At 43.9% G+C, this 25,923-nt stretch overlaps 1 protein-coding gene across 7 annotated transcripts in view; it reads right to left on the bottom strand.

Moving 5' to 3' along the window:
• Positions 1–25,923, bottom strand: part of MORC2 (MORC family CW-type zinc finger 2) — a 64,077-nt gene that overhangs the window by 25,763 nt on the left and 12,391 nt on the right. For 6 of the 7 annotated variants that reach the window (XM_014894797.2, XM_088176026.1, XM_088176027.1 and 3 more), the window contains exons 5-15: positions 19,541–19,631; positions 17,876–17,984; positions 16,526–16,685; positions 16,333–16,444; positions 14,992–15,117; positions 10,654–10,733; positions 5,791–5,873; positions 4,844–4,929; positions 1,827–1,967; positions 1,253–1,407; positions 997–1,125 (exon numbers count right to left, since the gene is read on the bottom strand). In XM_014894797.2, coding sequence (XP_014750283.1) covers positions 997–1,125; positions 1,253–1,407; positions 1,827–1,967; positions 4,844–4,929; positions 5,791–5,873; positions 10,654–10,733; positions 14,992–15,117; positions 16,333–16,444; positions 16,526–16,685; positions 17,876–17,984; positions 19,541–19,631 — 1,272 coding nt within the window. Of the gene's footprint in view, positions 1–996; positions 1,126–1,252; positions 1,408–1,826; positions 1,968–4,843; positions 4,930–5,790; positions 5,874–10,653; positions 10,734–14,991; positions 15,118–16,332; positions 16,445–16,525; positions 16,686–17,875; positions 17,985–19,536; positions 19,632–25,923 lie in introns of all 7 variants that reach the window. The other variant, XM_014894801.2, reaches the window with a different exon arrangement.

Genomic DNA, 25,923 nt, shown 5'->3' with positions numbered 1-25,923 from the left:
AGCCTGGCATCAACCAACACCAGAGGACCTCCCACTCCTGCTGCAACTATGACCTGACATCACAGCTCAGCCCAGCAGTCAGGCTGTCTCTTAATGATACCAAAGTAACATAAATCAGAGACTTATCCACTAAAAAATACAAACTAACTACTAAATTTTTGATGAACCAGAAACACAGATTTGTCTTCCAGAGTATTGCTGGCCTACCAGGAAACTAACAGCTTCACAAAAACAAGTTCTGCCAAGAAAATCCAAGCGTCCTTAAATCAGGCTCTGGAAAGATATCAACATGAGAAGATAAAAAGGAGAGTAAAGCCCCTCCTCCTTCAGAAGAACCTTGAAAAGAATGAGACAACCGTCAAGGCAGAAGAGCCTAAAAAAAAAATTCCACAAGAATGGCCTTACATTCCCTCCTACAACCACATCCTCAAGTCCTGGGGAGAAAATAAGGCAGTTTGGTGTCCCTCCACTAGGTGACAAAATGATGGTGTTGAACTTCCTATTACTCTAACAAGGGCTTAGCCAGAGCTGTTAGAGGTGCACAGAAGAGAACTTGCATTAAATTCCAAGGTAAGTGTAAAATGTTCCCACTGTGCTGATACAGTGCAGGCCAGTGCATCAGGGTACAAATTACTTGGATACTTCCCATTGCCTGTGAGGATGTTTCAGATCTTATTCTGGTGCTGGGATGGGTGTCTCAGGTGAGTTCCAATTCACAGGACATTTGTAAGCCTGCTCTCAACACTGCTACTGGTCATAGCCGCCCTGCTCTGTCAGGGCACCTGAAGATCAGTTAGTGAACTGTGCAGGAAAGGAGCCTTATGCCAGGATGCCACAGAGCACCACTGAGAGCAGACAAGGGCAAATTGCAGAGGAGACGGGCCCTAGGAAGAAAATGATAGTCCATCCCAAATCTCCTAAGCATTTAACTGTCCCTATCTGCAGCCAGGAGTGTCCCCCCCCTTCCCCAGGGAGAAGCAGCTGGATTAGACGCACCGCACTGAATTGTGGTGGGGATCTCCATGGCTCTCCTGCGCTTGTAGCGCAGTTCACTAGACGGAGGCTGGTTCCAGTTTGCTGATAAATAACCAAATTCATCCCAGAACTTGATGATACCTCTCTGGGCTGGAAAATAAACCACATCTTGCTCAATATGGAGCCACTACCACAAAATCACTGCCTGTTCTCTTGGCTGCCCTCCAACCACCCAAATTTCTCCTTCTAGACCCTGGTAATCCCAAAGCTTCATTACCTATTGCAACATCCTTCCAATATTGAGCCAAATGCTCTCCCATAGCCTTCAGCAAGTGTCGATATTCCTTGGCATCAGCAAAGTCTTGTTTATTATGGGTTGGCTCCAGAACCAAATAGGGCACATCCACCACGCCCACCACTCCTCCACATGCCCTGGAAGAGGGACACAGAGTCACAAACATTATACTGACAGGCTGGCAACCTGAACCGTCATGCAAAATGTAAGATGGGCTCGAATATTTGTATTTGCTATCAAGACCTATTTTGCCTGTCTCTTGAATGGGGCACTATTACTACCAGCACTCATCAGCACCAAATGCCAAGAACCTCATACTGCTGCAGAGATGACTAAAATTTGTGTAGAGAACTTTCTATCAAGAAACCGGGGAAATACTAGGCAGTATTAAATATAATTTATTTGTCAGAATGCAAACTGAAGGCTGACAAAATGAGTAAGCCTCAGACTCATGAAGAATGATTAATGCAGAACACGGTTATTGCACAGCCTAAGTCAGATGTAGAAATGTGCCAGGCTTAAGCAAAAAGATTGCAGAAAAATCTGCAGGACTCACATGCCACCCTCCAGCTGTGGGCCCACCTTCTCATACATCTTGATCAGCCGACTGCAGTTATAAATGAACATGCCGTCCAGCTCGCGTTGCTCAATGTTCACCCCAAAGATAAAATTCAACTCCTTGGGCTCCTTCAGTGCCCTGTAGGGAATGAAACAGAGCCTCAAGAGATGCTGAAAATAAAGCGTATTCTTGCTAGTGTTAGAGAAGGTATGGAAATCCAGCACCCTTGAGCACTAAATTAATCCTGTAAACTGCTACTTCTGAGAAATACAAAACATTTGTTGAAAGAGCATTACAACCAAGTATGAACAAAATACAAAAACTTTGCAATACAAATACTAATTTGGGCTGGACAGATAATTTAATTATTCATCTGAGTAAGTTTTCTCCTTCAGAATGGATTCTGGTTTTTACTTCAGATGTTTTTATTCAGTGAACTAGCTTCATGAGAGCACTGTTGCATCCAGATTGGTCCTTTCCCATGCTATTTTGGTTTGCTATACATCTCTTTCTAGATAAAGCATGGAAATTCAGACTTCAATACAAAACTACAGTCTTGGTATTTCAATTCTAGAAGTTCATCTAACTCCAAATTTCACAAGGCTGCTTCTTAAATTGGAAACCTGGAGGACACAACAAACAGCCCAGGCAGAGCTTTATTTTCTGGAATGTCGGGATATCAATTTGCATTTCTCGCCGATCTATGCAGCAGGTGACTCCAACAAAAGTTGGCCTTGAGTACGTTTGTGAGCCCATAGGGATTTCTCAATCTGAATCTTTAGTTACCAGGAATTCTATCTCCATTAAGGCCAAAAGCCTTGAGATTTTGATCTCTTTGTGCTATAAATCAAAGCATCTCACAAACAGAAGTCCTGCTCTTCAACATACTAAATTAATCAGGTTCCACAGCTTCCCTGATATCCATACTGAGGATTTTTCATAAGAAGGATCCTCAGCTTCAGGAGGAAGGTATCCTCAAATGCGAGGTCCAAACCAGTAACTACTGCAAGGCAGAGACTATACCATGGTCCTGCCCACCTCTCTCAATTTCGACCTCCTTTATATTACCTACCTGCCTCCATCAAGTCCTTTGCAGTTATGTACTTTATCTTAATGAAGAATTTGACTTCTGCTCAAATGGTTAGCTGAAGATAGTGGAACTCTTTAAAATATTCTGGTGACTGTCTACTAGTATCAAATATTAGGAAGACCTGATCCATGCATGCATGAACCCTACACAATGATCACCTGCAGATACGAGATCCGAGTCTGTCTAAATGGTGAAATTTTGCAAAATAAATCCCAAAAATAAATTAAATTCATAGCCATTTTTTGTTTAAGGCCATTCTCCCTCACACAGATGCAATGGTACCCTGTGACACACGTTCATTTACAACAGGTGACTGTAGTACATTCCTAGGAAAACATCTGAAATAGCAGCTTTCAGTAGTTTTAAATCTAAACTGTTGCCAAGAGTGGTCTTGAACACTGCTAACTGCTGAGCTGGAATGTGACCCTTTGGTCTCAACCCACTGAGGCAGACAACCATGATTCAAGAGCATGAGCAAGTGGGGCAAAACACCCATCTCAGGGATTCATTTTCTTCTCCTAACTTCTAGAAAAGAAAGTAGAGCCTTACATTTCAAGTAATAGCATGTACTCACCTACAAAAGAAGGACATCTCCTCATTTTTATCAGAGAGGACAGGAAGTAAAATTATCATGCAAACCATGGAGAACAAAGTGGTGGGCCAAAAGCCAGGGATTTCATTACTAGAAATTTAGTACCTGTCCTATTTTTTGGATTCAGATCCAACCTGATCTTACATAGCCTTTGGAAACCAGAAAGCACTTCTTTCATTGATGTGCCCAACATCATGGAAACAGGAGAAAACTGTCCTAAGACATCCTCTGTAACTCAAGAATTTTCCAAAAGACAACAGGGATTGGTTAGTACAGATTGTTAGCTCCAAGCTACCCTATTATACCCATCTTTCAGGATCTTTTTTGGTTTTCTGAATGAAGTATAATGCTGTGGAAAAGCACGATCCTCTGAACAGCTTCTGATCACGAGTGATGAATGCAGGGATACAGGGAAAGCCACGTCCCTGCCCACAGCATTTCTTTTGCTGATCAGCTTAGTAACAGGAAGGGCAGGAAGGGCAGAAGACTATTCACAAAATTTTTCATTGCACACTAATGTCACTAAACCCAAGAATTAAAGAACAAGGTGTAGATGGAAAAATGTGTGGAAGCTGAAGGAAACAGCTTCTCTCACAAGCTTCTATATCATTCAGATCCTAGCTCTAGCACTTTTAAATTAAAGCTGTATTTATTTATTTCATTCTGGCATCTTCAGATTATTAGATCTATCTCCAGCAACAAGTCTGGGATAGTTCTGACCTAGGCAGCCATGTAAATGAGCATGCACACATGGGTGGGAATAGAGACATGCTGTATCCCAGCTTCCTCAGGCTCAGCATTTTTTTAAGAGCATTTGTTTCTGGTTTTCATTTCATTTGAAAAATGTAAAACACATGTATATGAAGCCTGAAATATTCCTGTGAGTACATCAAAAACCAAAGTTAATTGCCACCAGAGCTAAACGACAAGAATGGCTTGGGATTTCACAGCAGTGACTACACCAAAATTCAGCCTGTTTTGAGAAAACATCCCTAAAATTCCTCAAACAGTTTCATTGTAACTTGTGAACATTTGTTCATCAGCCTGAATCTTATCTGAAGGTGAAAAAGCAAAAGAGTGAAAAAAAAGATGTGAAAACCAGGTAAACATCTACACCAAACAACGCAATCCAAAGACCCACAGGTCTTTCGGCAGATAAGAGGGGAATATCAGAGGTAACCAGAATAGTGCCCCAGCTGCTTGGTTTAACAACCCAGGCAGATAAGATGCCCATGGATCTTATGGTTCAGCTTTGAGCTGAACGGAACACACATGCAAAGCAGCATGGAGCAAACAGCCTAGGTACTAGAGTTTGGAAGCCCCTGTACTCACCGCTGCTTTGCATCCTTAATCCTTTTCTTGACGTCAGCCTCCCGCCGCATGGTGATGGCCGAGTTCTGGACCTGACGCAGTGTCACCTGTAAACAGGTATTGCATAGTCAAGCTGGGAAATTCATAAAATTCACTCAATTTGATTTACTGGTCTTTCATGAAGAGCTGAGAAATGTTTTAAATGTAAAGAAGTGAAAACCGGTAGAGGGCGACAACCAGCGTGACTCCACATGTAGGGCACATTTATGCTAGGTTGTTTAAGCAGCTACACAGTTGCTTGGAGGAAAACGTCCACATGTAATAACAGGACTAAGGAAATTGAAACTAGTCACAATAGAGCACAAGGAAACATCCCGGGCACTTGGATACTGTTGTTTCCATGCCATACCAATAAGAAGCTCAATGATTTTAACGGGTGTTACTGGCTGACCTTCCCGGTGTCCCTGCCAGCCCTCCTCCCAACTCCTGCCATTGGGCTCAGTCTTGCACCCCTCAGAGCCACAGTCGCACTGGAAGGAAGCAAAGAGGCCTGCTCCAAAAGTCCCTGCCCAAATGCCTTAGAGACAGCTGCCCAAGCAGCAGGGAACAGCCAAACAGCACGTAGCTCTAGTTCTGTTCCACAGAGGCTGTCAGCAAACAGGACCAGGAGTCTGGAGGTCACCTTCCCAGGCAGGGTATATCTGGGGTGTAGGCAGGGGAATGCCAGCACACTTCTCACTTGGGCTGGACACCATATGAAGATGGTGAAGCATATCCAGTGATGCTGAGGCCGTGGAGATGCCTAAACGCTGCTGGAAGTTCACTGCTGACTGGAGCCATCACCTGCTTAACCAGCACACAGCATGCTGCCATGGAGTGCTGCCTAGTCAGCATCACTCCACTGCCAGTGCTCCAAACCATCCCTTGGTGCCCAAAACAAGACATACTGCCGAAAGCACAAGACTCACCCTGGACTCCCGCGTGAGATCCCCTCCAAGGCGCAGCTCAAGGGCACGGGCTTTGCTCTCCGCCTCACGAGCCTTCTCTTCCGCTGAAACATACAGGGACAAGGATGTCAATTGGTACAAACAGACATCGTCAGACATTCACCCAAGGAGAGTAATTCCAGAGAGCCTTTGCTGCACTGATGTGTACAAGGATACAAAGGGAACACAAAAATGTACAAAAATCAAACCTTACATGAGAGGGTCTCACAGACGCGGCATCTTAAATGTGCTCAGAGGTAACAGTCAACACTGACGCAATAGCAAGGATAAACTGTGCAAAAGCACATTTGAAGGAAGGATCCATGAGGAAGTCAACAAGGAACTGTAAAGTATAAGAATGCCCGTGGCCCTGCCTGCTCTGCCTGGTAATGTGATTCAGAGAAAGGCTCTCACAAAACCAGGACTAAGTTCAGGCTTGAAAAGGAGTTCCAAAGAGGTAATTTTCTTGCAGAGATTAAGGGAAAGGACTACTCTCAGAAAGGCTTTTATCTCTGATAATTGCTAAATTTTGCCTGGAAAAAAGACAAATCTGTGCTACACATTAAATAGGACCCAGCATTTGGAAAACTTACCCTGCACATGATCCTTGCATGCAAGAAACTTATCACATAAAAGCAACTCCCCTTTTTGCCTCTCTCTTAGACAAACAGTAATGCTGATGATAGGCACACCCTTGTATTACTTAAAGTTCATTCAATAAACCTCATTTTCCACAAGGAGAATGGACTGAGAGCAATCCTGAGCAGAAGGACTTGAGGGTGCTGGTGGATGAGAGCTGGCAGTGCCCCACCTGTTTGCACTGACCCCCAGAAACTTCTCATGCCCTGGGCTGATCCCCCAGCGTGGGCAGCAGGGGAGGGGGGGGATTCTGCCCCTCTGCCCCACCCAGGTGAGACCCCCACCTGCAGAGCTGCCGCCAGCCCTGGGGCCCAGCACAGGAAGGACCTGGAGCTGCTGGAGAGAGTCCAGAGGAGGCCACAGAGATGCTCCAAGTGCTGGAGCCCCTCTGCTCTGGAGACAGGCTGGGAGAGCTAGGGATGCTCATCCAGGAGAAGGCTTCAGGGAGACTTCAGACAAAATGAGCTTAAAGATCCCTTCCAATCCAAGTCATTCTGTGATTCTGTAATTTGGCAATACAACGGGTGCATGCTGAGGGATGGCATAGCTCACACCAAGGCAAACAATGCCTGAACCCCCACACCTGGGGGCGCAGCAGCCTGGTTACAGCACACCCAGAAGCACACACATCACACATCTCCCTCCCTGCTCTTCTCACAGGGAGATAAACTGTGGCTGTGAGACACTCAAACCAAGGAAACACACCAGTGAAGGAGCAACCTTGCCTAAGATTTACATAGGACGAGGTAAGCGAGAAGACAGGCTAGCAACTAGGGACCACCAATATCTCTCCACAAAGCGGCACTCGGTTGCCAGCCAGAAGGAAACTGGAGTCTGTAGCCAGTCAGTTCACTTAGACCAATACAACAGAAATCCCTTTTCCTTTCTACGTAGTGTCCCAGTGGAGTTTTTTCACCTCATTCCCAAAGCAGCATGCTCTGGGGTTCACAGCTGCTTACCAAGGACTCTGCTGTGTGACTAGCCATCATCAAGAGACAGCCTGGCTAAATCAAGCCAACAGGAGGCTGGAGGCTGCTTAAAGCACTTGGTCCACTTCAATCAGAGCTTGTACGGAAGTTGCTGGTGGCTAAACATATTTGTGGCTAGTGGAAAGAACACAGTGGTAACCCAGAAGGGCATAGGTCAAACCTGCTCCACTAACGCAGTGACAACTCAGACAGCTGACAGGGACTGATACAGTTACAGGGCTGAGGCCTTAAGGCATAAGGATGAGTGTCCTATGCAGGACAGTGAGCACGCAGCAGCTGGAACCCATATACACATCCTCCTAGGGGACAATAGTCATGGTGTGCCCATGGCACTGCCAAGCAGGTCCCTGAACACCCAAAATAATCTGAAATAATACCTAGAGCAGCACAGAGCTGTTAGCTCCCAGTACTTGACACCTGTGTGACTTCTCATCTCTTCCATTTGTTTGCTTTCCAAACTTTGGAAGGGGATTTCAAGAAGCGAGGCAATGGCAATGCTAAGGTGCCTCAGTGCAGTACTCAGTTTCAGTTCAGAAGAACACAGAAAGCAGGTGATGGTCTTTCACAGCCACCTTGCCCAGGAATGGTACCTTTTTCCTAGGTCCACCCACTCACTTGGAGATCTGGATACAAAAGCTCATTGCATGATGCAGGAAGTCAGTTCCTGGGGAATGAAAAGTGGCTTTTCCTCATCTCAAATATATGTATGTCTTCACTCCTGAGCCGTGGCTCTTCTTAGATAAGTGAAAGCCATGTCACTAATAGTCACTGCTCATACATCTTCCCCCTCCAGCTATTTTTTGGTTATCCTGTTTTGATTCCACAAGCTCATAACTACTTCCAGAGACTCAGCAATCTCTCAGTCTGACTGATTACAAAACATTCCTTGCAGGCAGGTATTTCTGACATTCTGGAACTGCTGTTTGCCCAGCTGAGACTCACCATTTCTCACAATGTACTCCTGGGTTTAAAAGAGAAAACTGCCAATCATTCCTGGGTGAGGATCCCTCTGGAGTACTGCAGAGCATGAGAAATTAATAATTTCTACCAGCAGAACAAGAAATCTTGGTGCTACAGGTTAAAACTATTTTCCTACAAGCTAAGCAATGAGCTGCATGCCCCTGAGGATAATGCCCCGAGCCGAGCATGTTTTAGTCCTGGAGGCTCCATGTGACCCAATCTTGCAGTAACAGTCTGAGGTCAGCTGGGAGTTTTCACCATAGTGTTCTAAGCGCTTTGCTCAGCACCCTCTTTTCCCTAGAGGCACCAAGCCCATTCAGTGATCACTGAATACTCCCTGAAGTACTGGGTTGGTTTGGTGATCCCTGCATACCAGAAGCACTGGGCCAGTTCACAGAATCACAGTATCAATAAGGTTGGAAAAGACCTCTGATACCATAGAGTCCAGCCTGTGACCAACACCACCATGTCAACTGGACCACAGCACTAAGTGCCACAGTTCTTCCTTAAACACCTCCAGGTATGGTGACTCCACCACCTTCCAGGGCAGTCCATTCCAAAATCTAATGACCCCTCCTGTGAAGAAATTAATCCTAATGTCCAACTTAAACCTCTCCTGGTGCACCTCCAGATTATGTCTTTTCACCCTGTGACTACTTGCCTGGGAGCAGAGACCTACCCCCACGTGGCTACAGCCTCATTTCAGGTAGTTTTACCTGAGCTTCCTTCTCTCTAAACTAAACCACCCCAACTTCTCAGAGGACATGCACTCCAGACCCTTCACCAGTTCTGTTGCCCTTCTCTGGACTCACTCTTAACACCTCAATGTCCTTCTTGAAATGAAGGGCCCAGAACTGGATACTACTCAGCAGTGCTGAGTACCAGGCAGGGAAGAAGAATCACTTCCCTGGTCCTACTGGCCACACTATTTCTAGCACAGGCCAGGATATCATTTGCCTTCTTGGGCACACTGCAGATTCAGTGATCCCTGCATGCCCAAAGGCACCAGGCTGGTTTGGTGAGAGAAATGTGTGACATTTTAGTGCCAGTGGGACCTGTTCTCAACACTGGGACAACAATGGGCACCATTTTTCAGTGCCAGACACTAAACTCCATTTTTAAGTGTCATGAAAGCCTAATAGACTGCTTCAGGGAAGAAGCCTCTCTAAACCCTGTTCTTTGCATCTTCTTGAAAAGTAGTGAGTATGTGCTCAAGACCTGCCCTGGCTATAAGACTGAATTTAAAAATAAATTCACCTATGAGGATTGTGGCACACAATAAAATCTGTGAAGCTTCATTTTATCAAGTCTATCTTGCCAGGCTGTACTTAGAACAGTACAGGAGGAACAGGGAACATGGCAATTCACACCATTTCACTCTGCTGCTTTTCTTTGAGGCAGGGTCACAGTCACACTGCCCTCTGTGACACTGTACAGGCTGAATGTGGCACCATCCCTTGTGGATCTGACCTGCAGCCACACACAGCCGTGCCTAAAGCAGCTTTGACACAGGGACAGAGGACACATGACTCCAAGTGATTTATGTAGTTGATTTATGAAACCTACCAGAAGATACAGGTCACATATAAGTAACTTACAACTTCCAAGTTTCTTCCTTCACTACAGCATTTTTCCATCAAGGGTTAGGGAGGGACACTGCTTTGTGTGTTAAATTTCTGGAAATTTAATGCAGTTATAATACAGCTTAACGTATTTATATGCTTGTGTGATTTCTATATGCAGAATATCCAATAATGACAAACTGAGTTTTTCTTGAGGATTACAGGACTTAACAGGAAAGGAAATTAGATGGGCAAAAGGTATGTCTGGAAGGGTTAAAACCAAACAAACCAGGGCTCCCTTGTACACTCAGACCAATCCCTTTACGTTAAAGTGACAAGAAAAAAAAGGCGCAGAACAAAAACACAACCAAAAGCTCATAGTATGTTGAAGGTGACAGAAGAACTGCAGGGTGACAGGGCTCAGCCAGGCTTCTGCTGGAGTGGGGGCAAACTGCTGGGATTCCAAGAGTTATCTTGTATATCTGCTACTCAGATGAACTGATCTCTGGGAACAATGTACACTTCTTCCATTGCATGAACATAAGTCTGTGTCATCTGTAGTTGCTGCAATAATTCAGTTCCTGAGCAATCTCAAAGATCCCAGAAGAAAGCAATCCCAGGTCACACAAATCAAGGGTTTGGTCCTCCCCTTAGCAACAGCTGAACGAGGGCACATGCATACCCTGACGACTCACCTATCCTTGCCATGTGCTCTGCTTTCTTCACCTCTTGCTCTGCACGGGTCTTGAAACGGTTTGAAGTGTATTTGTACATCCTGTGATGATCAAAATTTATTAATCAGCAAACTCAGCAGTAAGGTCAAACCAAAATTTCATTGCTGCACGAGAGAACAAGGAACCCATATGCTACTCTACTCCTCCCAAAAGATTAAATAAACGGAGGAGGTTTACATATCATGAACTGGACATTCTTGGATGAAGCTAGGCAAAATCTTTTAAAGTCAGAGATGTCTTAGTAGTAGCTGCAACGACAATACCCTCTCTTCTTCTGCATTAACAGTGGAGGCAAAATATATCCATATTCTAATCTCAAGATTTAGAGAAACAATTTCTTCAGAAGTAGAAAGGAGGAGTGAATATATATGGAAAGCTTCTCAAAACCCTCCCACCACAGCTAAATAACCTTTCCTATGAACAGCTGTCCACAGGTGCAGTCTGACAGGTCCATCTCACACAGGGCTAGCTCAAAGCAGAACAGTAATTTGACCAGAACTTCAAGTTTCAGGACACTTCTGTGTGCTTCACATCTGATTCACAACCTCGTAAATTGTGCTGGAGATGGAGCAGCTTGTTTCACCTTCCCTGTATCCTAACATGCCAAATACAGATCCAAATTCACTGACTGCTGCAGAGTGAGAGATGGGTATTTGTGAGGCAGAAGCTCATGAATGGGTATCACCTCTAAGCATGCCATGAAGAAAGATGACACCTAGGACAAGCAGAGCCTGCAGGAACTCAGATGACCTTAAGACATGAGGTTTTGGATATACCAAGAGGAAAATACCATTCCAAATGGACGGGATAAAATTTTCCAGTATTCAGCTAAAGCAAAAGCCACTAGAAACGCTTTCTTTACAGAGAGGCACACAGGTGGGGATGTAACGCTTGACTGACCAACTGACTGGAATCACACTTAGATACTAACGAGAGACAAAATTCCCCACAAATGGCTCATAAACTGTCAGGATTTGTGAGAAACAAGCTTGTACTGATGAAAATTTTAAGTTTGTTTCTGTGGGTGAGCACACACGGATGTTGGTACTGACATCAGACATAGTCTCACCAACAGGAATCCCTTGCCCCCAAATCTAGAAAATTAATACCACAAGCACAGTTCCCAGAAATACATTTTGCTAAACATTTTTTCTGCTATTTATAAGGATTTCCTCCCTGGGGAAAAACCAGGCAGGTGCTAAGACTTCCAGAAATCACAGTTGGTGATTTCATCGTGTCAGGAGCTACAGAGTCAGGATTTTGGTGGCGCTGTCTCTAACCAATGTAAGGTTGATGAAAACTATCTGGGGCCAGGAGACAGCACTCTGAAAGCCAAGCTGCTTTCAACATGTAGGCCTAACTACATTACCTTACCCACATCTGCCTGATTTCTAAGGAGAAAATAAAAAGACAGAGAAGCATAGTGAAGCTGAATTATCCTCCCATGTCCAGCTCAGCGGGCAGTGCAGCACTTGGAGGGACCATAGGGACAGTGCTCCCTTGCTGTAGTGGGCACTGCAAGCAACTACAGTGTTGCCCTAGATGATGGTGTGTGTGTGTCCCCTAGATGATGGCACTGCGAGCCATCACCAGCTTCAAGACACTCATTCCAGCTGTCTTGGAGTGTCCTTGTGAAGGCACATACCTTGCATGTGACCTGGCTATTTCTACCTGCACAGCCCATATCGCTAAACAAGCTCCAACAGGTACTGGGGAAGAGAAGAGATGGAAGCAATCCTTCAGGAGACACAAGCCATTCCCAGGGAAGCTGGGAATGTGGTAACACAGCCACAAATGCTGGTGAAGGATCTGCACAAAACCAGCCTGTCCCTGCCACTAAGATGTTATCAGCTCCAGAAAGGTGAGGAGAAGCCTCTCCCACAGGAACATGGATGGTGACAAAGAGAAAACAGGTGTCCTGCTTAGGAGATGCACTGTTATTCCTGAAAAACAGTGCAAGGACTGCCAAACCTTTTTTTCAGTAAAGCCACTTACATACTCTAAATCCACATCAGATTTCCATACATTGTCCATTAACAACAACACTGGAACCTGCAGACAAGCCACTGTACAGACTTTTCATTCAGAGATAAAGGCAACGTGACTGACAGCAGGAGGGAGCCATGACTAAAAGAAAAGAGCCCTTCAGATGTCCCACACAAGCATACCAGTTACTCAGGCTGTAAGGCAGCAGCACCTCCACTGTCTGTTCCCCATCCCTTTGCTTGACCAGGAAGGTTCAACACTTACCTGGCCCAAGCTACTGGCCCAGAAACACAGCCATGCTAAAGAGCTGTCCATCTCTGCTACATCAACTGACCCCAAAGGAGCACCATAATGGAGGTCCCTTCCCCAGCGCACTCACACACAAAGCAGTGCCTGTACAAGTGCAAAGGATTAACCCAGTATTAACCTCCAGAGCACTCAAAGCCTAGTAGATAAGTGGGGATGGTGAGCTCTGGCTACAGCTCTAAAGGGAAAGTGAGGGCATAAGCAACCTTTTTCAGCAGGTTCAGGGAGAAAAACGTAAAAAAATCTCACACCTATGGCAGTAAAAGCAGAGTAACTCCACTTTCAGAATGGACCAATTTACTGGTTTTCTCTTTGGAAAGAGCTACCCAGGGCAGATTTGAGCTCTCTTTAGGAAAAAGACTGAGTTTCCTCAACCTGCCCAGGGCACAGTGTGGCATCTACCCCAAGAGCTGTGCTGGCTCTCAGAACCCATAGTGAAGGTTTTGATGGCTTGTCCTGATGCCCATGCAGCTTCTGGACCCCAAAGCTGACATTGGCAAGTCCAGCCACAAGGGAGCAGTCTGGACACTCTCCAAAGAGGCCCAGTAAAGCCACAATAATTGCTACAAATCTGAGAAGATTTACAACACTGTGCTCTACAGGAAGGCCTTGCACTCTTTACTGCTCTATTGCAGGAATGGGGATTTTAAATGTTAATGTCTTTACAGTGTTTGGGAATTTGTACTGGCTTATCACCATAAGCAGATCTACAGAGTCTGCTCAGATGTGGCATAAGCAGATCTGAGATACACCTGCCACCAGCACTAATCCATCAGCTTGGGGCTCCTTAGAACCACTTGAACAAGAAGACACTGAGGTAGATGAACATCTGGGGTGACCTGGGACACCTAATATTGTCATAACGCTGGCAGCATCACCCACAATGATGGCATCCTGTCTGAGTCTCTCAAGAAGCTCGTCTCTGATGAGATAAAAACCTGTGTCCTCCTCTGGTTTCTCTCCCTAGTACTTTTGATGGACTGCAGCACAAGCGAAAGAAGCACAAGGCCCTCATATGTACATAAAGCAGTCAAAAATCCGGAAATCCAGAGATTCTCTACCCAGTAAATCAGGATTTACAGTGGCAAGTTCCCTGCCTTCTGCAGGGAAACAACTGGCCTGGCCAGCATGAGCAATGAGTTTAACATTCTGTTATTTTGGTCAAGTTTCTGATACCATTTCACACATGTAAGTCTCATGTAAGGAGCTGAGAAAGCCTAAGTTAAAAACCAACCAGGTTCTTCAGGCACTGTCAGTGGCATGACACTGGCATGTGGCTGCTAATAGCACCTGGTAGGCTGAGTGAGCCCAAAATGCTATACTAAAAAATCCACAAATACTCTACAAAACTACTACTATTTTATTCAAATAAATTATGCCAGGGTATCTAGAATACAGACTGTGTGCTCCCAGAGAGTCTGCCTCAAGCAGACTTAAATACAGGTTTCCCCTTCCCCTCCCATCTCAGTAACCTTTTCCAGTCTCTGCTCAGCCAATTGACAGCACACCCCAGCTCATTGTCACATTTTTTGTTTAAGGAAATTTAAAAGGAATATAGGGAAAGCTTTTTCTCAATCTCTATTCAAACCTAGATTAACTAACATAAAAGCAACTGTTTCAAAGTGCTTAGTCTAGCTTCCTTTTGGAAATAATCCTAAGACCCACCATACCAATTTTCTTTTTCTGCTCAAAAAAACAACAGTTACCCAACAGTTTTGTGTGAATATGGCAGTTCATACAACCAGGATCTTAATTTCTTTGTGCTGAAAGGGAGCCAAATTGCACCAATGACTCATGCAATCTTCAAAGGCATTAGATTTTCCACTATGTATCTCTCTTCCCGTGATGTCAACAGCACATGCCGTTCTCTTATGGTCTGATTCTGTGGCTTTAGGGTTAGGGTTAGGAATGGAATTATGCAAGATACATCTGGAAAGCAAAACACTACACCTTTTCTGTAACTCCAAATGGTCCCAGACATCCGCAGATTTTGGAACCAACACTTACCTTGGCTTGAAGAGGCAGCATGAGAGTCGTTTGGTTCGTACTTTGTGTCCATTGATGAAGATCCTCATCCTGGGATCAATATAAAGCACAGCAGCATAGGCACGGAAGGAGCGGCGCTCTGGCTTGCTGCAAGAGAGCCATCTACTTCAGAACATGCCAAAGAGATACACTTAGCTAAAAAGGTGAAAGAAAAGGTCTTTCTATTTGAATTACCATGAAGCTACATAACAAAGCTTTTCTTTAAATTTTTTCTGTGTCTTCTCCAGACTCTTTGTTGAACTGTACATCATGACTACTGCTACAAGACACTGATACACGTTACTGCAGCATGAAGAGGGAGTTTGAATACATCTGGATAATAATGGCCAAAGCAATAAACTGGATATTTAACACGAAAAGTGTGCCCACCTACCAGAGCTTTTCTACTCTTCAGTGAGTCAGCAGTACACTGACACAGAACCTACACTACTCACTGACACCCATGGGGAAGAGGGAAGAGGCAGTGAAAAGTGGCAATCATACCTGCCTTATAAACAGGCAATAAAGACACCGAGGTCCCTTGGAGGGCTCCAAGGAATTTGTTCAGTATCATCACTCTAATACACTCTAAGACAGGGTCTGAAACTCCCTATGAAAAATTCAAGCACTTCAGGGAAGAAACATGTAATCTCATCAAAGACGTAGAGCTTGCTATGTGTGCCCATGCAGTTCTGGGATTTAATCAAGCATTTGGGTCATTTCAGCTCAATTTTTCGTTTTCAGGCTACAGGTGATCAACTCAGCAAACACTCCACTCATTCTAAACAGGGCCCCATGCTCCTCCAACTGCTCTCTGAGCACATCCTTCTTGCCTCTCTGCAGGGAAAAGTCCTCCCTCCTCCCTGAGAGATGTGATGATACACCCCACCTGCCTCCTGTACTATCCACCTACAGAGGCTGACCTGCGCAGCACCTTATGTTTTGCCACAAAATCACAAAACTGAACAGCAGTTTGGGAGCAGCACTGACTCACAACCAGCTCTCATTCTAACAAAAACATCTTTTATAGGTGAAGAAAATGAAACATAAAACTTAGAGCTCCTTTTTTTAATGGTATCTAGACACCGAGTCTGCTGCTTTGGCTAAGCTGAGATCAGCCAGTGCAGGTATTCACCCCAAACACAGCCACAATGCCCATGGGCCGACACACACATGAACCCCAAACTGCTAAAGAACAAACTACAGATCTTCTAAATTCTCTAATTCACTACAAAAAGAGAAGCTTAAAAAAACTCCATGCACACAGTATATACCCAAATCCTACACCAAATTTGATCAGCCTGTTACACCAGTCACACTTACGTTCCCTCTGGGGGTGTTTCTGCCATCTGAATATCTTGAGGGTCAGAAGTCACATCCAGCTCTGGCTCTCCATTATCCATTAGTTTGAGGTTAAAGATGATCACCAGGGTGCCTGAGCAAGTAACAAGTCGACCAGGTGAATCCCAGCCAAACCCCAAATACCTCACTTGTGACCTGCTCCATCCATATGTACCTTTCTCACCACGTATCTTATTGAACTGGTCCATCACCTCCCGTTCTGACTTGAAAGGGGAATACTTGTAAATGAGCTCCGTCTCAATAGCAAATTTCTCCATATTGTCTGTCACCGGTTCACGGCTCCGTGCGTTCCAGGTGGGCAGGGGAACGATGACCTGCAAATCCCATTGTATTGAGAGTGGCTCAGGCTCTCCCACTTCAGTTAGCCCCTCCTGCAGGTCATGATCCAGCGACTTACCCCTCCTAACAGATCCCTAAGTCACTATGAGAGTCTTTTCCAGCTTTTCAGTTCGCATGTCTGTCAAATGCTCACAGACCCTCTTTGCCAGCCTCTGTGTTGCCTTCTTACAATACCAGTCTCAGAGTGAAACATTCCCGAGTCACATGTACAGAATACTGGCTACCCAACACACTCAATGGCTCTTTTCCCCTTCCCATGTAGCAACTTCCGTAATACTAAAAAGACCACTCTGGCTTAATTTCTCTCTTGAACTCAGATATCCTTCACTCATACTTATCGTGATCTCAGTCTTTGATTTTTCTGCATTTAGAGCAAAAATACAGATAGAAGTATAAACTGCAGTTGCACATCAAGAACACAAATCCCATTCCGGAACTGTGGTCAAGCCAAAAAAGTAGCCAGAGCTGCTGTGGGAATTAGAGTTACTTTACTATTCCCAACCTGTTTCAGTCATGGGCTGGCTACCAGCATCCAGCGCCCCTCCCCAGCTTCTCTGCACAGGTCCTTTCAATCCCTCCCTCATAATGGAAGATGCTTTCTGAGATACCACCCCAGTGCAAATTTAAAACTTTTCATTATTAACCTTGCCCAGAACAACAATGCCTGAGTTATCTATTAAAATATACAAATTTTTCACAGATAGAACTACAATGACTTTTTATTAAAAACCAAAAATATCTGTAAGTGACACACCTGCAGTTAATGACCTGTGGGTAGCAACTTCAAAATTAAACACCATTAATTTTCTACACAAAATCAAATCAGAGCACTAAAATTAAACGTATCTCAAATTTTGTGGGAAAAGGAAAATGTAAGATCTGTGGGCATGTCCTGAACTTAGCATAAGCACACCTTTAAGTAACTGAAACAAGCCCTTCAAACTTGCTCTACTCTAGAAAGACTTCTCAATTAGAATTAAAATCAAAAGGAAAAACATTCTGTTGACTTTGCAGAAGGCCTAGAAGCATAATGCCAAAAGAAAGCCACACACTGATCCCATCAGAGTCATAACCAGCCCTGATACAGACTCTTCTGTGAGACCTGGGCACGTTCAGATGAGGCAGCACTCACTATATTAGTTCATTACAAGAAGCACATGCAAACCTCGTCGATGCCTTCTTCCTCATGGAATGTCCGTGACAAGAGGAGGCAAGTCATGGTGTTATCTTTCTTTGTGAACAGGATAAAATCCTTCCCAATCCGCATGGAACCCCTGCAGACAGAGGTCAGAGTGTGTGTTACACCTGATGTACCACACTGTTCAGAACACGGGCCACATTACTGAGCTTTCTTCCCATCATGTTCAGTTATGAGATGACAAAACCAGGTTAGGCAGAAAGGCTGAAACAGCAACTACCATTTCTCTCTAAACATCTCATTCCTTTCAGAAGGCATATCAATCTGGGCATTTTCACAATGTTTCAAAATATTTAAACCAGTCACAATTAAAAGGTGCACCGCATTGCAGATTCATATTATGTAGAAAGATTAAATAAAAATTTAAAAAAAATTAAAAGACAATTGAGGTGGGATGCAACAATAACCTTCAAATCTCTGAGCAGAAAAATGTCAGTGAGAAAGCAAGCACATTCCTCATTTCATTGTATCTAGAATCAAGTGCAGCAGTCTGGAGACAGAAAATTCATTTCCTAACCTAACTAAAGCCTTACTGACATTCCAGCTAAGGCAGCTTAGCAGCTTGCTGCCACAAAAAGAGACAGTCCCTTCTTCCTCCCCACTCTCCCATCATAAATAGTGTATTTGCATCTTCTCTATCTTCTCTACCAAGTTATCCTGTTACCAAACTCATCCAAAACAACTTGACAGATAACAATTAACATTGCATCAAAAGAAGTATTAGTGTTATGTCAGTGCCTTTCTCTTCAGACCGGCTTAAGTCAATACCACAGCAATACCACAACCTACCTTTAACGTGCTGGGGCTTCAGGCAGCATTTCTCACATGTAATACAGTACACCTCTTGTTCAAGGTTAAGAAAGGACAGAGATCTGTCCTGGAAGCATAAAGTCAAGATCTAGGATCTGTCCTGCACTGCAGCTGAACCAACAGTGTCTCAAGATCTCCTAATCCTGGATTTTTTCCCCCCAGGTTATAGATTCCCACCGATTTCCTAGTAGGATGCATATAATCAAGCCACATAGGTAAGCACAAAGCAGAACAGCCAGAGTAAGTCACAAAGCCCTGTAACTTTTCCAAAGACACAGAAAACTTCTTCCTCTTTCCTACCAAATCCACTCCAACCACTAGGATTCCCTTCCCACATAGGCTCCTCTGCACTTAATCTCACTCCTCCTCTCATTACTTCCATCATTCCCCTTCTCCCTGCATTTGTTTGGTTTAAGAACAAAAAGAAAAGTCTTAAGTCCATCTGCCTTGCACCAGACAACTTTCCTATCGGGAGGCTGCAGCACTATTTTGCTCAAATTTTACCACCTGACAGTAACAGGGAGATAACTATTTTGTTTCCAGCTCTTCTTTTCCCCGAGCTCTGACTTGTACCCTCTGCCTTATGCAAACATAGTGCCAAACCACTGTCATTAACTGTAAAGAGCCTTTCTGGCCACTGGAAAACTACAGCAGATGTTGACAGAGCTCCTGTCTACCAAACCAAGGTATCTTAAGAGTTCGTCTGGGTTTTTTTTGTTTTTTTTTTCTGGAAAAAAGCTGTACACCTCTGAGCAAAAAGTACATTGATCACCTCGACTATGACCTCCCCAGTCTCAGGAGGCTGGCTCTTGTTGTACCTACGATTTCAAGCCGTTCCCATACTGCCCGATTTGAGTGGACTCAGGTGATCGCTTGGCTGATTTACCAAACTGGATAACACTGGCCGCTTCATCTGCAACAAGAGACAGGGAACAAAAAAGGCTTATTTCAGTGTACAGACACACATACACATGCCTTTTAGATAAAGAAGGAAGAGAACTCCTTCACCACTGGAAACAGGCCAGAAAAGAGGCCAGAAGCCCAAGATGAAGTTCCATCCTGAAGCTGTACCAGAGCCCTGTGAGATACATGCTGCCTGAGGGCACTGATGTTACCAGAAGCTGTGAACAGGTGCCACGATGCTGACAAAAAGAGTTTTAAATTTCAGTCTACTTCACTGTCCCATCTGAACTGCATGAAGACGTTTCTTTTTGCAAAAAAAATAAAATAAACATACACAAAAATGGTCTATTGTGTCCATCACAGCTGTCTATTCTCATAAATTAAGACTCTAGGGTGCAGGGGGTCTGTTGCACCCCATGTCCCACTGACACCACACACTTGAGAGCCCTGGCACTAGAGCATAAGTCGGGACTATTAAAAAGGTCAGGAATTCAGATTAAACACTGCTATTTCTTCACAGTGCTGAACTGAACACTGCTTAATTAAAGCACTAACAGGACACAAGCTTTGGCAGCAGATTGCTGGAGCCCTGGCAGCAGGACAGCTGGGGAGAAAGTCAACACAAGCAGGTCCTACAGCAATTAGCAGAGAATTTCATTAGCACAAGACACAATGAAAGGACACAATGGCTTTACAACTGAGAGGGTCTGTGATTTTTAGTTTCAGCCTTTCTATTGTTCAAGAGATAAAGCTTTTCAACATCATCCTAGGACAGAATGATTCCTTTCCCTTCCCCCAAGAGATAGTAATCATTTCACCAGAGAGTTTACTGGGAAAAATAAAGCTTAATTCCAGAAACAAGGAACACAAAGTGCCTTACCGTGAGGGCTAAGAACAAATGCATACACAAGCTATAAGGGAGCACGAGACATCACTCACCCCACCAGGCAACTACGGGGAGGCTGAGCCCACAGACAAGCTAGATTTCAGCATGCAGGAGACTCACACAGGCTTATCAGCATTGACCAGTTTTACTGTAAAATATTCAGTACTAACACCATTAGTCTGACAGATTTAAATACACAAATACAGGAGAACAACTCCTGTTAGAATGTGCAAACGCCTCATTGCCTCAACTGCAGTTGTTCTTAACGGAGCTCCATAGCTATTCCACAAACAGCTTTGGACTGGATAAGGATACTTCTGCTTTCCCTTCATCCTACTATAGTATCTTCTAGCCAAAGAAAGAAAACACTGGAATATCTTGCATTTGAGATCTGGGTAAGGATGTCAGTGATGATGATGATATTATTATTATTATTATTATTATTATTATTATTATTATAACTCTAACTACTATTACTTAAACCTGGTAAGGAAAGTAGATAGGGGATATTCTAAAAAGAGAAGGAGTATTGAAACCTTTTTGCTCCATAAACATTTTTCAGCAACTATTTTTAAGAAACTTTTAGGAAGCTTAAAAATGGTAAAGAGTAATTATCCAAAGCATTTCCCCTCTCAGGAAAGGTGACCAGATGGTTTATCACTCAATTCTGGATATGAAATCACCCTCTTATAATTCTTCTTTTAGGGCAGAGGGATGAAGGTGATGCTGAGCAGAGGGGACTGTGAGGTAGCACCTCTCTCCAGGCTGTCTTTAGGAGAGATTTAATACCTATATCCTCTCAAAAATCAAGATACAATTTTTTTTTCCAGCTCTTTATAGGCTCTGGAGGGTGTTTCACTTAAGGCTATTTTAGTCACACTATTTTTGTTTTGTTGTGTCTCAGAGTTACTGAATTAAAAAAAGCCTAACTCCCCAGCACGAAAAATGGGGGAGGGAGATTTATGCAAAACAAAAAAGATAAAAAACAAGCTGAAGAAATTCACTCAAGATGGTCAAGACAGCAGGTTCATCTTCAAAGCTCAAGAAATCAAGGCCACATATAAAAAGATTCTTCATAAGAAACACTGGATGCCTGGGATGAAGGAACTGGTGGATGGAGCTGTTCAGTTCCTGAGTGTTCCTGAAGACAGACCTCGCTTTGCTCGTTGAGCAGAGGCCTCTTTTATCTCAAAGTTCTTCAGCTGAGAATGCACAAAAGAAAGTCCCAATCTGAGCAGAGAAAATTATACTTCCTGCCTTCTCCACAAATTCATCTGCTACATTCACATTAGGTGGAGTATTCTCAACGGCATCTTCAAAAGGTATCCCAGAGCTAAAGAATTTAATTCACTACATGGGGGAAATAAGCCAAAGCCAAGTTGAACTTTCCTGAGGATAGGGGAACAAGAGAGAAGCTGTGAGGTCCTTTGTCACTGTAACAAACACAGGACACCAACCCCCATGGGGCAATGACTGGAAACAAACAGTGACTGACGAACCACTTTGATATATGTTCCTGTAATTTATTTTTAAAATCTGTTAACTTTAGAGGAAATATCAATGTTTAGGTTGAAGATGTAACCTTAAACAAGGTTCAACAGACATTTTCTCCTGAGAATTGTGTAGACTGCTCCCCTGAAAGTGGCCCCCAAGAGTCACTGCCCACACACACAAGTGTACACTAAAGTAAACCAACTCTAAAATAGGAGTTGGAGTTCCAGCTAAACAGTGTTCCTCACCATTGTGAGCCTTGGATTAACAGTATTTTTAAAATACAAGATCTAATAAAGCAAATAAGACACTACTACTTAATTAACTGCTTCCATTAAAACAAAAGCTGTTTTGAACTTCCAAACTTCAAAAATACAGTTGAAAAAAGCAAGACTTGATACATTTGCTTCAAAAAGCAATGGCACAATCCCTTTCAAAAAGTATTAGAAGCCAGCCAAGGCAGGAGACTGGGCTAAGTCTGCAGAAATTTACAAAGGCAAGTCACACCTGACTGATTTGGTCACCTTCTACAAGGCAGCTACTTTCTGTCCATACGGAGAGAGCAGTGGGTGCTGTTTGGCTGGACTTCAACAGTGTCCGACACAGTTTACCACAGCCTGCTCCTGGACAAACTGGGGAGACACAGACCAGGCAAGTGGTATACAAAACAAGTAGGGAACTGTTTCATGGGTCATGCCCAGAAGTGATCATCAATGGTTTTCACTCCTGCTGGCAGCCCATCATAAGCAGAGACCCCGGGGATTGATGCTGTGCCCCACATGGCTCAATATCTCCATACAGGATCTGGATACTGGGGTGCTTTTGCACCCTCACCAGCTTTGTTGATGGGGGTAAACTGGACACATAAGGAATGCTTTCTTAGACACCTGGACAGGCTGGAATAATGGGCAAGGAAGATTGTATCTGAAGTTCAAGAGAAGTGTAAAGTCCTGCACCTGGGATTAAATAACCCAAGAGCCCAGCACAGACTGGAATCTGCAGGTTGGGAGGAGCAGCCTTGCTGGAAGGGTCCTGGTGGACAACAGACTGAGTATCATCCAGCAACGTCCCACAGTAGCAACTGAGGCAAACATGATCCTGGACTGTATCCACAGGGACATTACCAAAGAGATGGAAATGTGATTATCCCACTCAACTTCGTGTTTGTCAGGCCCCATCTGCAGTACTGTGTCCAGTTCTGTGTCCTGAATTCAGGAAAGATGCAGACAAACTGACCAGGATGCAAAGGAAATGATCAGAGAGCTGCAGAATCTGTGTATGAGGAGAACTTGGTCTCCTTCCTTGAGAAGGCCTGGGGGACCTCATCATAGTATTACAGTACTTGAAGGATCTACAAGAGGATGGAGGCCCTCCCTTCCTAGAAGCCACATGAAAAAGAGGCAATAGATAGAAGTTGCACTGGGAGAGGTTTCTTCTTAAAATAAGTAAGAAATTTTTTAGAGATCAATCAGTCATTTAATCAATCACTAGAACAACGTCCTCAGGTATGTGGTGGAATCCTCAGCACTGGAGAAACAGGGTGCTAAATCATCTCTTCCCTTTCCCGTGAAAGGCTGGAACAAATGATCTTTGAGGTACTTTCAATCCTGAGCACTTCTATGATGAAAATGCCAGGTAGAGACTTATTTTCTTCAATTGCTTAAGAATAAAACTACAGCCACTTCCTAAACTAGTTGTTATACCTTCTCAACCTACAAGTTGATTCACTGAATCATTCAACCTGCAATTTGATTCATTAAATTCATGTAGCACTTTCAGAGCCAGGCATGAGGTAAAATTTCAATCCTGAGTAGTGATTTCATTGATAGTATGAGAACTCTTATGTGCTGCATGAGATCCATTTTTTGGTTTTCTATGGACTCCTATCTAGTTCCTTACAAAAAAGCCAAACTTTTGGGCCAGTATTACTATCCTCTGTGTTAGGGGAAGAGGGTATTTATTAGATAACAATGTATTTTCTAATATTGGAAACTAGGAAAAGGTTCTTTACCAATGGGGTGGTCAGGCATTGGAACAGGCTCCCCAGGGTAGTGGTCATGGTCTCAAGCCTGACACAGCTTCAGGAGCATTTGGACAACGCTCAGGCACAGGGTGGAATTCTAGAGTGTCCTGTGCAGGGCAAGGAGCCAGACTCCATGATCCTTGTGGGTCCTTTCCAACTCAGAAGATTCTATGATTCTCATATCTCTCTGCAGGACATGATGGTTCTTTTCAAAAGAGCTGTCCTGTGACATCATTGAATCCTTGAACCTTATGGTAACTCATACTACAGTATGAGATGTTTGCAGCTTGAGTACAAATGCATTTTGATCTTGAGACCACAGAACCCAGAGTGATCTTTAAGAGAGCCAATGCAGTGAGTAATGAATGCAACTGCAGCAGGAATCACTTGACAAACATCCCTAATTTTTAGAAATGAGGAGTTGTCATTTCGCCTGCTTATCAGAAGCCATCAGACAAAGCACTCAAATCTGACCAACTGCCTTACTATACCCTTCTGGTTTCAGAGCCTGCCAGACAAATCTAGAATTGTTCAAGACAGAACAAGACCACAGAGAACAGCAAACAAGACAGAGTCATATACACAATGTGTTAAAGGAACAGTTAACTTGAGCCCTTCAGCTCTCCCCTCCGTTTAGAAGTGCCCAGACACAATTGGGTTTATTCACTCATCATCCCTAGATGGTGCCTTGTAGCCATGGAAAGGGGTTTTAACCCTTTAAGTGCAGCGGAAATAAGATGCACAGCTACATGGTCATCTTTCATGACAGGAAGAAAGAGACAAGTTTATTCAGAAACACACTTAGTTTTATAGCATGACTCGCAACTCCAAGAGTAGAGAAGAGGTGATTGGTTCAGAGAGGACACCCCGTTCCCAGGGCCTGGTCACACACCACAACAGGTGTTCTATCTTTGTTATTAATTCCTTTTTATTTTGATCAAATTATCACCCTGGGAGAAATTCTCCCTAGCCTTGAGCTGGACCAGCTTATCGGCTGGGCACAGAGCTGAGAAGCTCCAGCCTGGAATATTTTTTAGGCTGTAATTTTCTTACTTTCTCAATATGTGTCCCTACAGTGCCTCATCCAGCCTTACAATCCTTTCAGTTGACTTGGGCTCCAACAGTACTATAGCAAGCCATGGAGGTATTCTTTTTAACATGTCAACTGTATGTACAATAAAAACAATTTTTAATAAAAGTTATCATGCACAGAAATAAAACACTCCCAAGACACATGATTTCTTTCAAAAGAAGAAAAGTCCAATAAAGATTTTCTGCTGATATCTCAAAGTCAGATAGGAGATCTTCAGGATACCTTTAAAGCTGATAGACCCCGCATTACAAGAAATTAAAGCTCAGATCCCTACAACCAGGGATGGAACCAGAGTCCCATACAGGGACCTTGAATGAAAGACTCTCCTTAGCTGCTTCTGTCCATGCTGACAGTAAAATGGTGCAGCACACAGAGCTGCTATCTGGCTGCCCTTGTTCAAGCATCAAGACAGTAAAAGGAAATGAATTACATGGTATTTGCCATATAAAACGCAGAGTGATATGAAATACCCCTGCAATGCACAGTATCTGCCCATCATCTTTACTGAGTGTTTCAGGCTATCAGGATAAAATTCTTCAACATTTAGCCGAAAGATTAGTCAAAAAGAAGCCACTTAATAGCTGTCCTGGGTAACCCAAGTATTATGGTATTCCATAACCATCTGTGTCCAAAACTGATAGTCTCTTTAAGACCTGGCAGTGTGGCCAGAATCAGAACCACAGGGTTGGGGGTGGGGGCAGGCGAGTGTCAAGCTCTTTAAAGTCGAGGCACTCAGAGCTTCCTCTCTCCCATCACAGCTTTTGCTCAAGGCAGAGGCTCTGCTTTGGGATTTTTTTTCCTCTGTTTCT

Source organism: Sturnus vulgaris, chromosome 19, assembly GCF_052056855.1.
Source record: "Sturnus vulgaris isolate bStuVul1 chromosome 19, bStuVul1.hap1, whole genome shotgun sequence".
NCBI classification, from domain to species: Eukaryota; Metazoa; Chordata; class Aves; order Passeriformes; family Sturnidae; genus Sturnus; species Sturnus vulgaris.
This window is presented reverse-complemented; position numbering and strand designations above follow the sequence as displayed.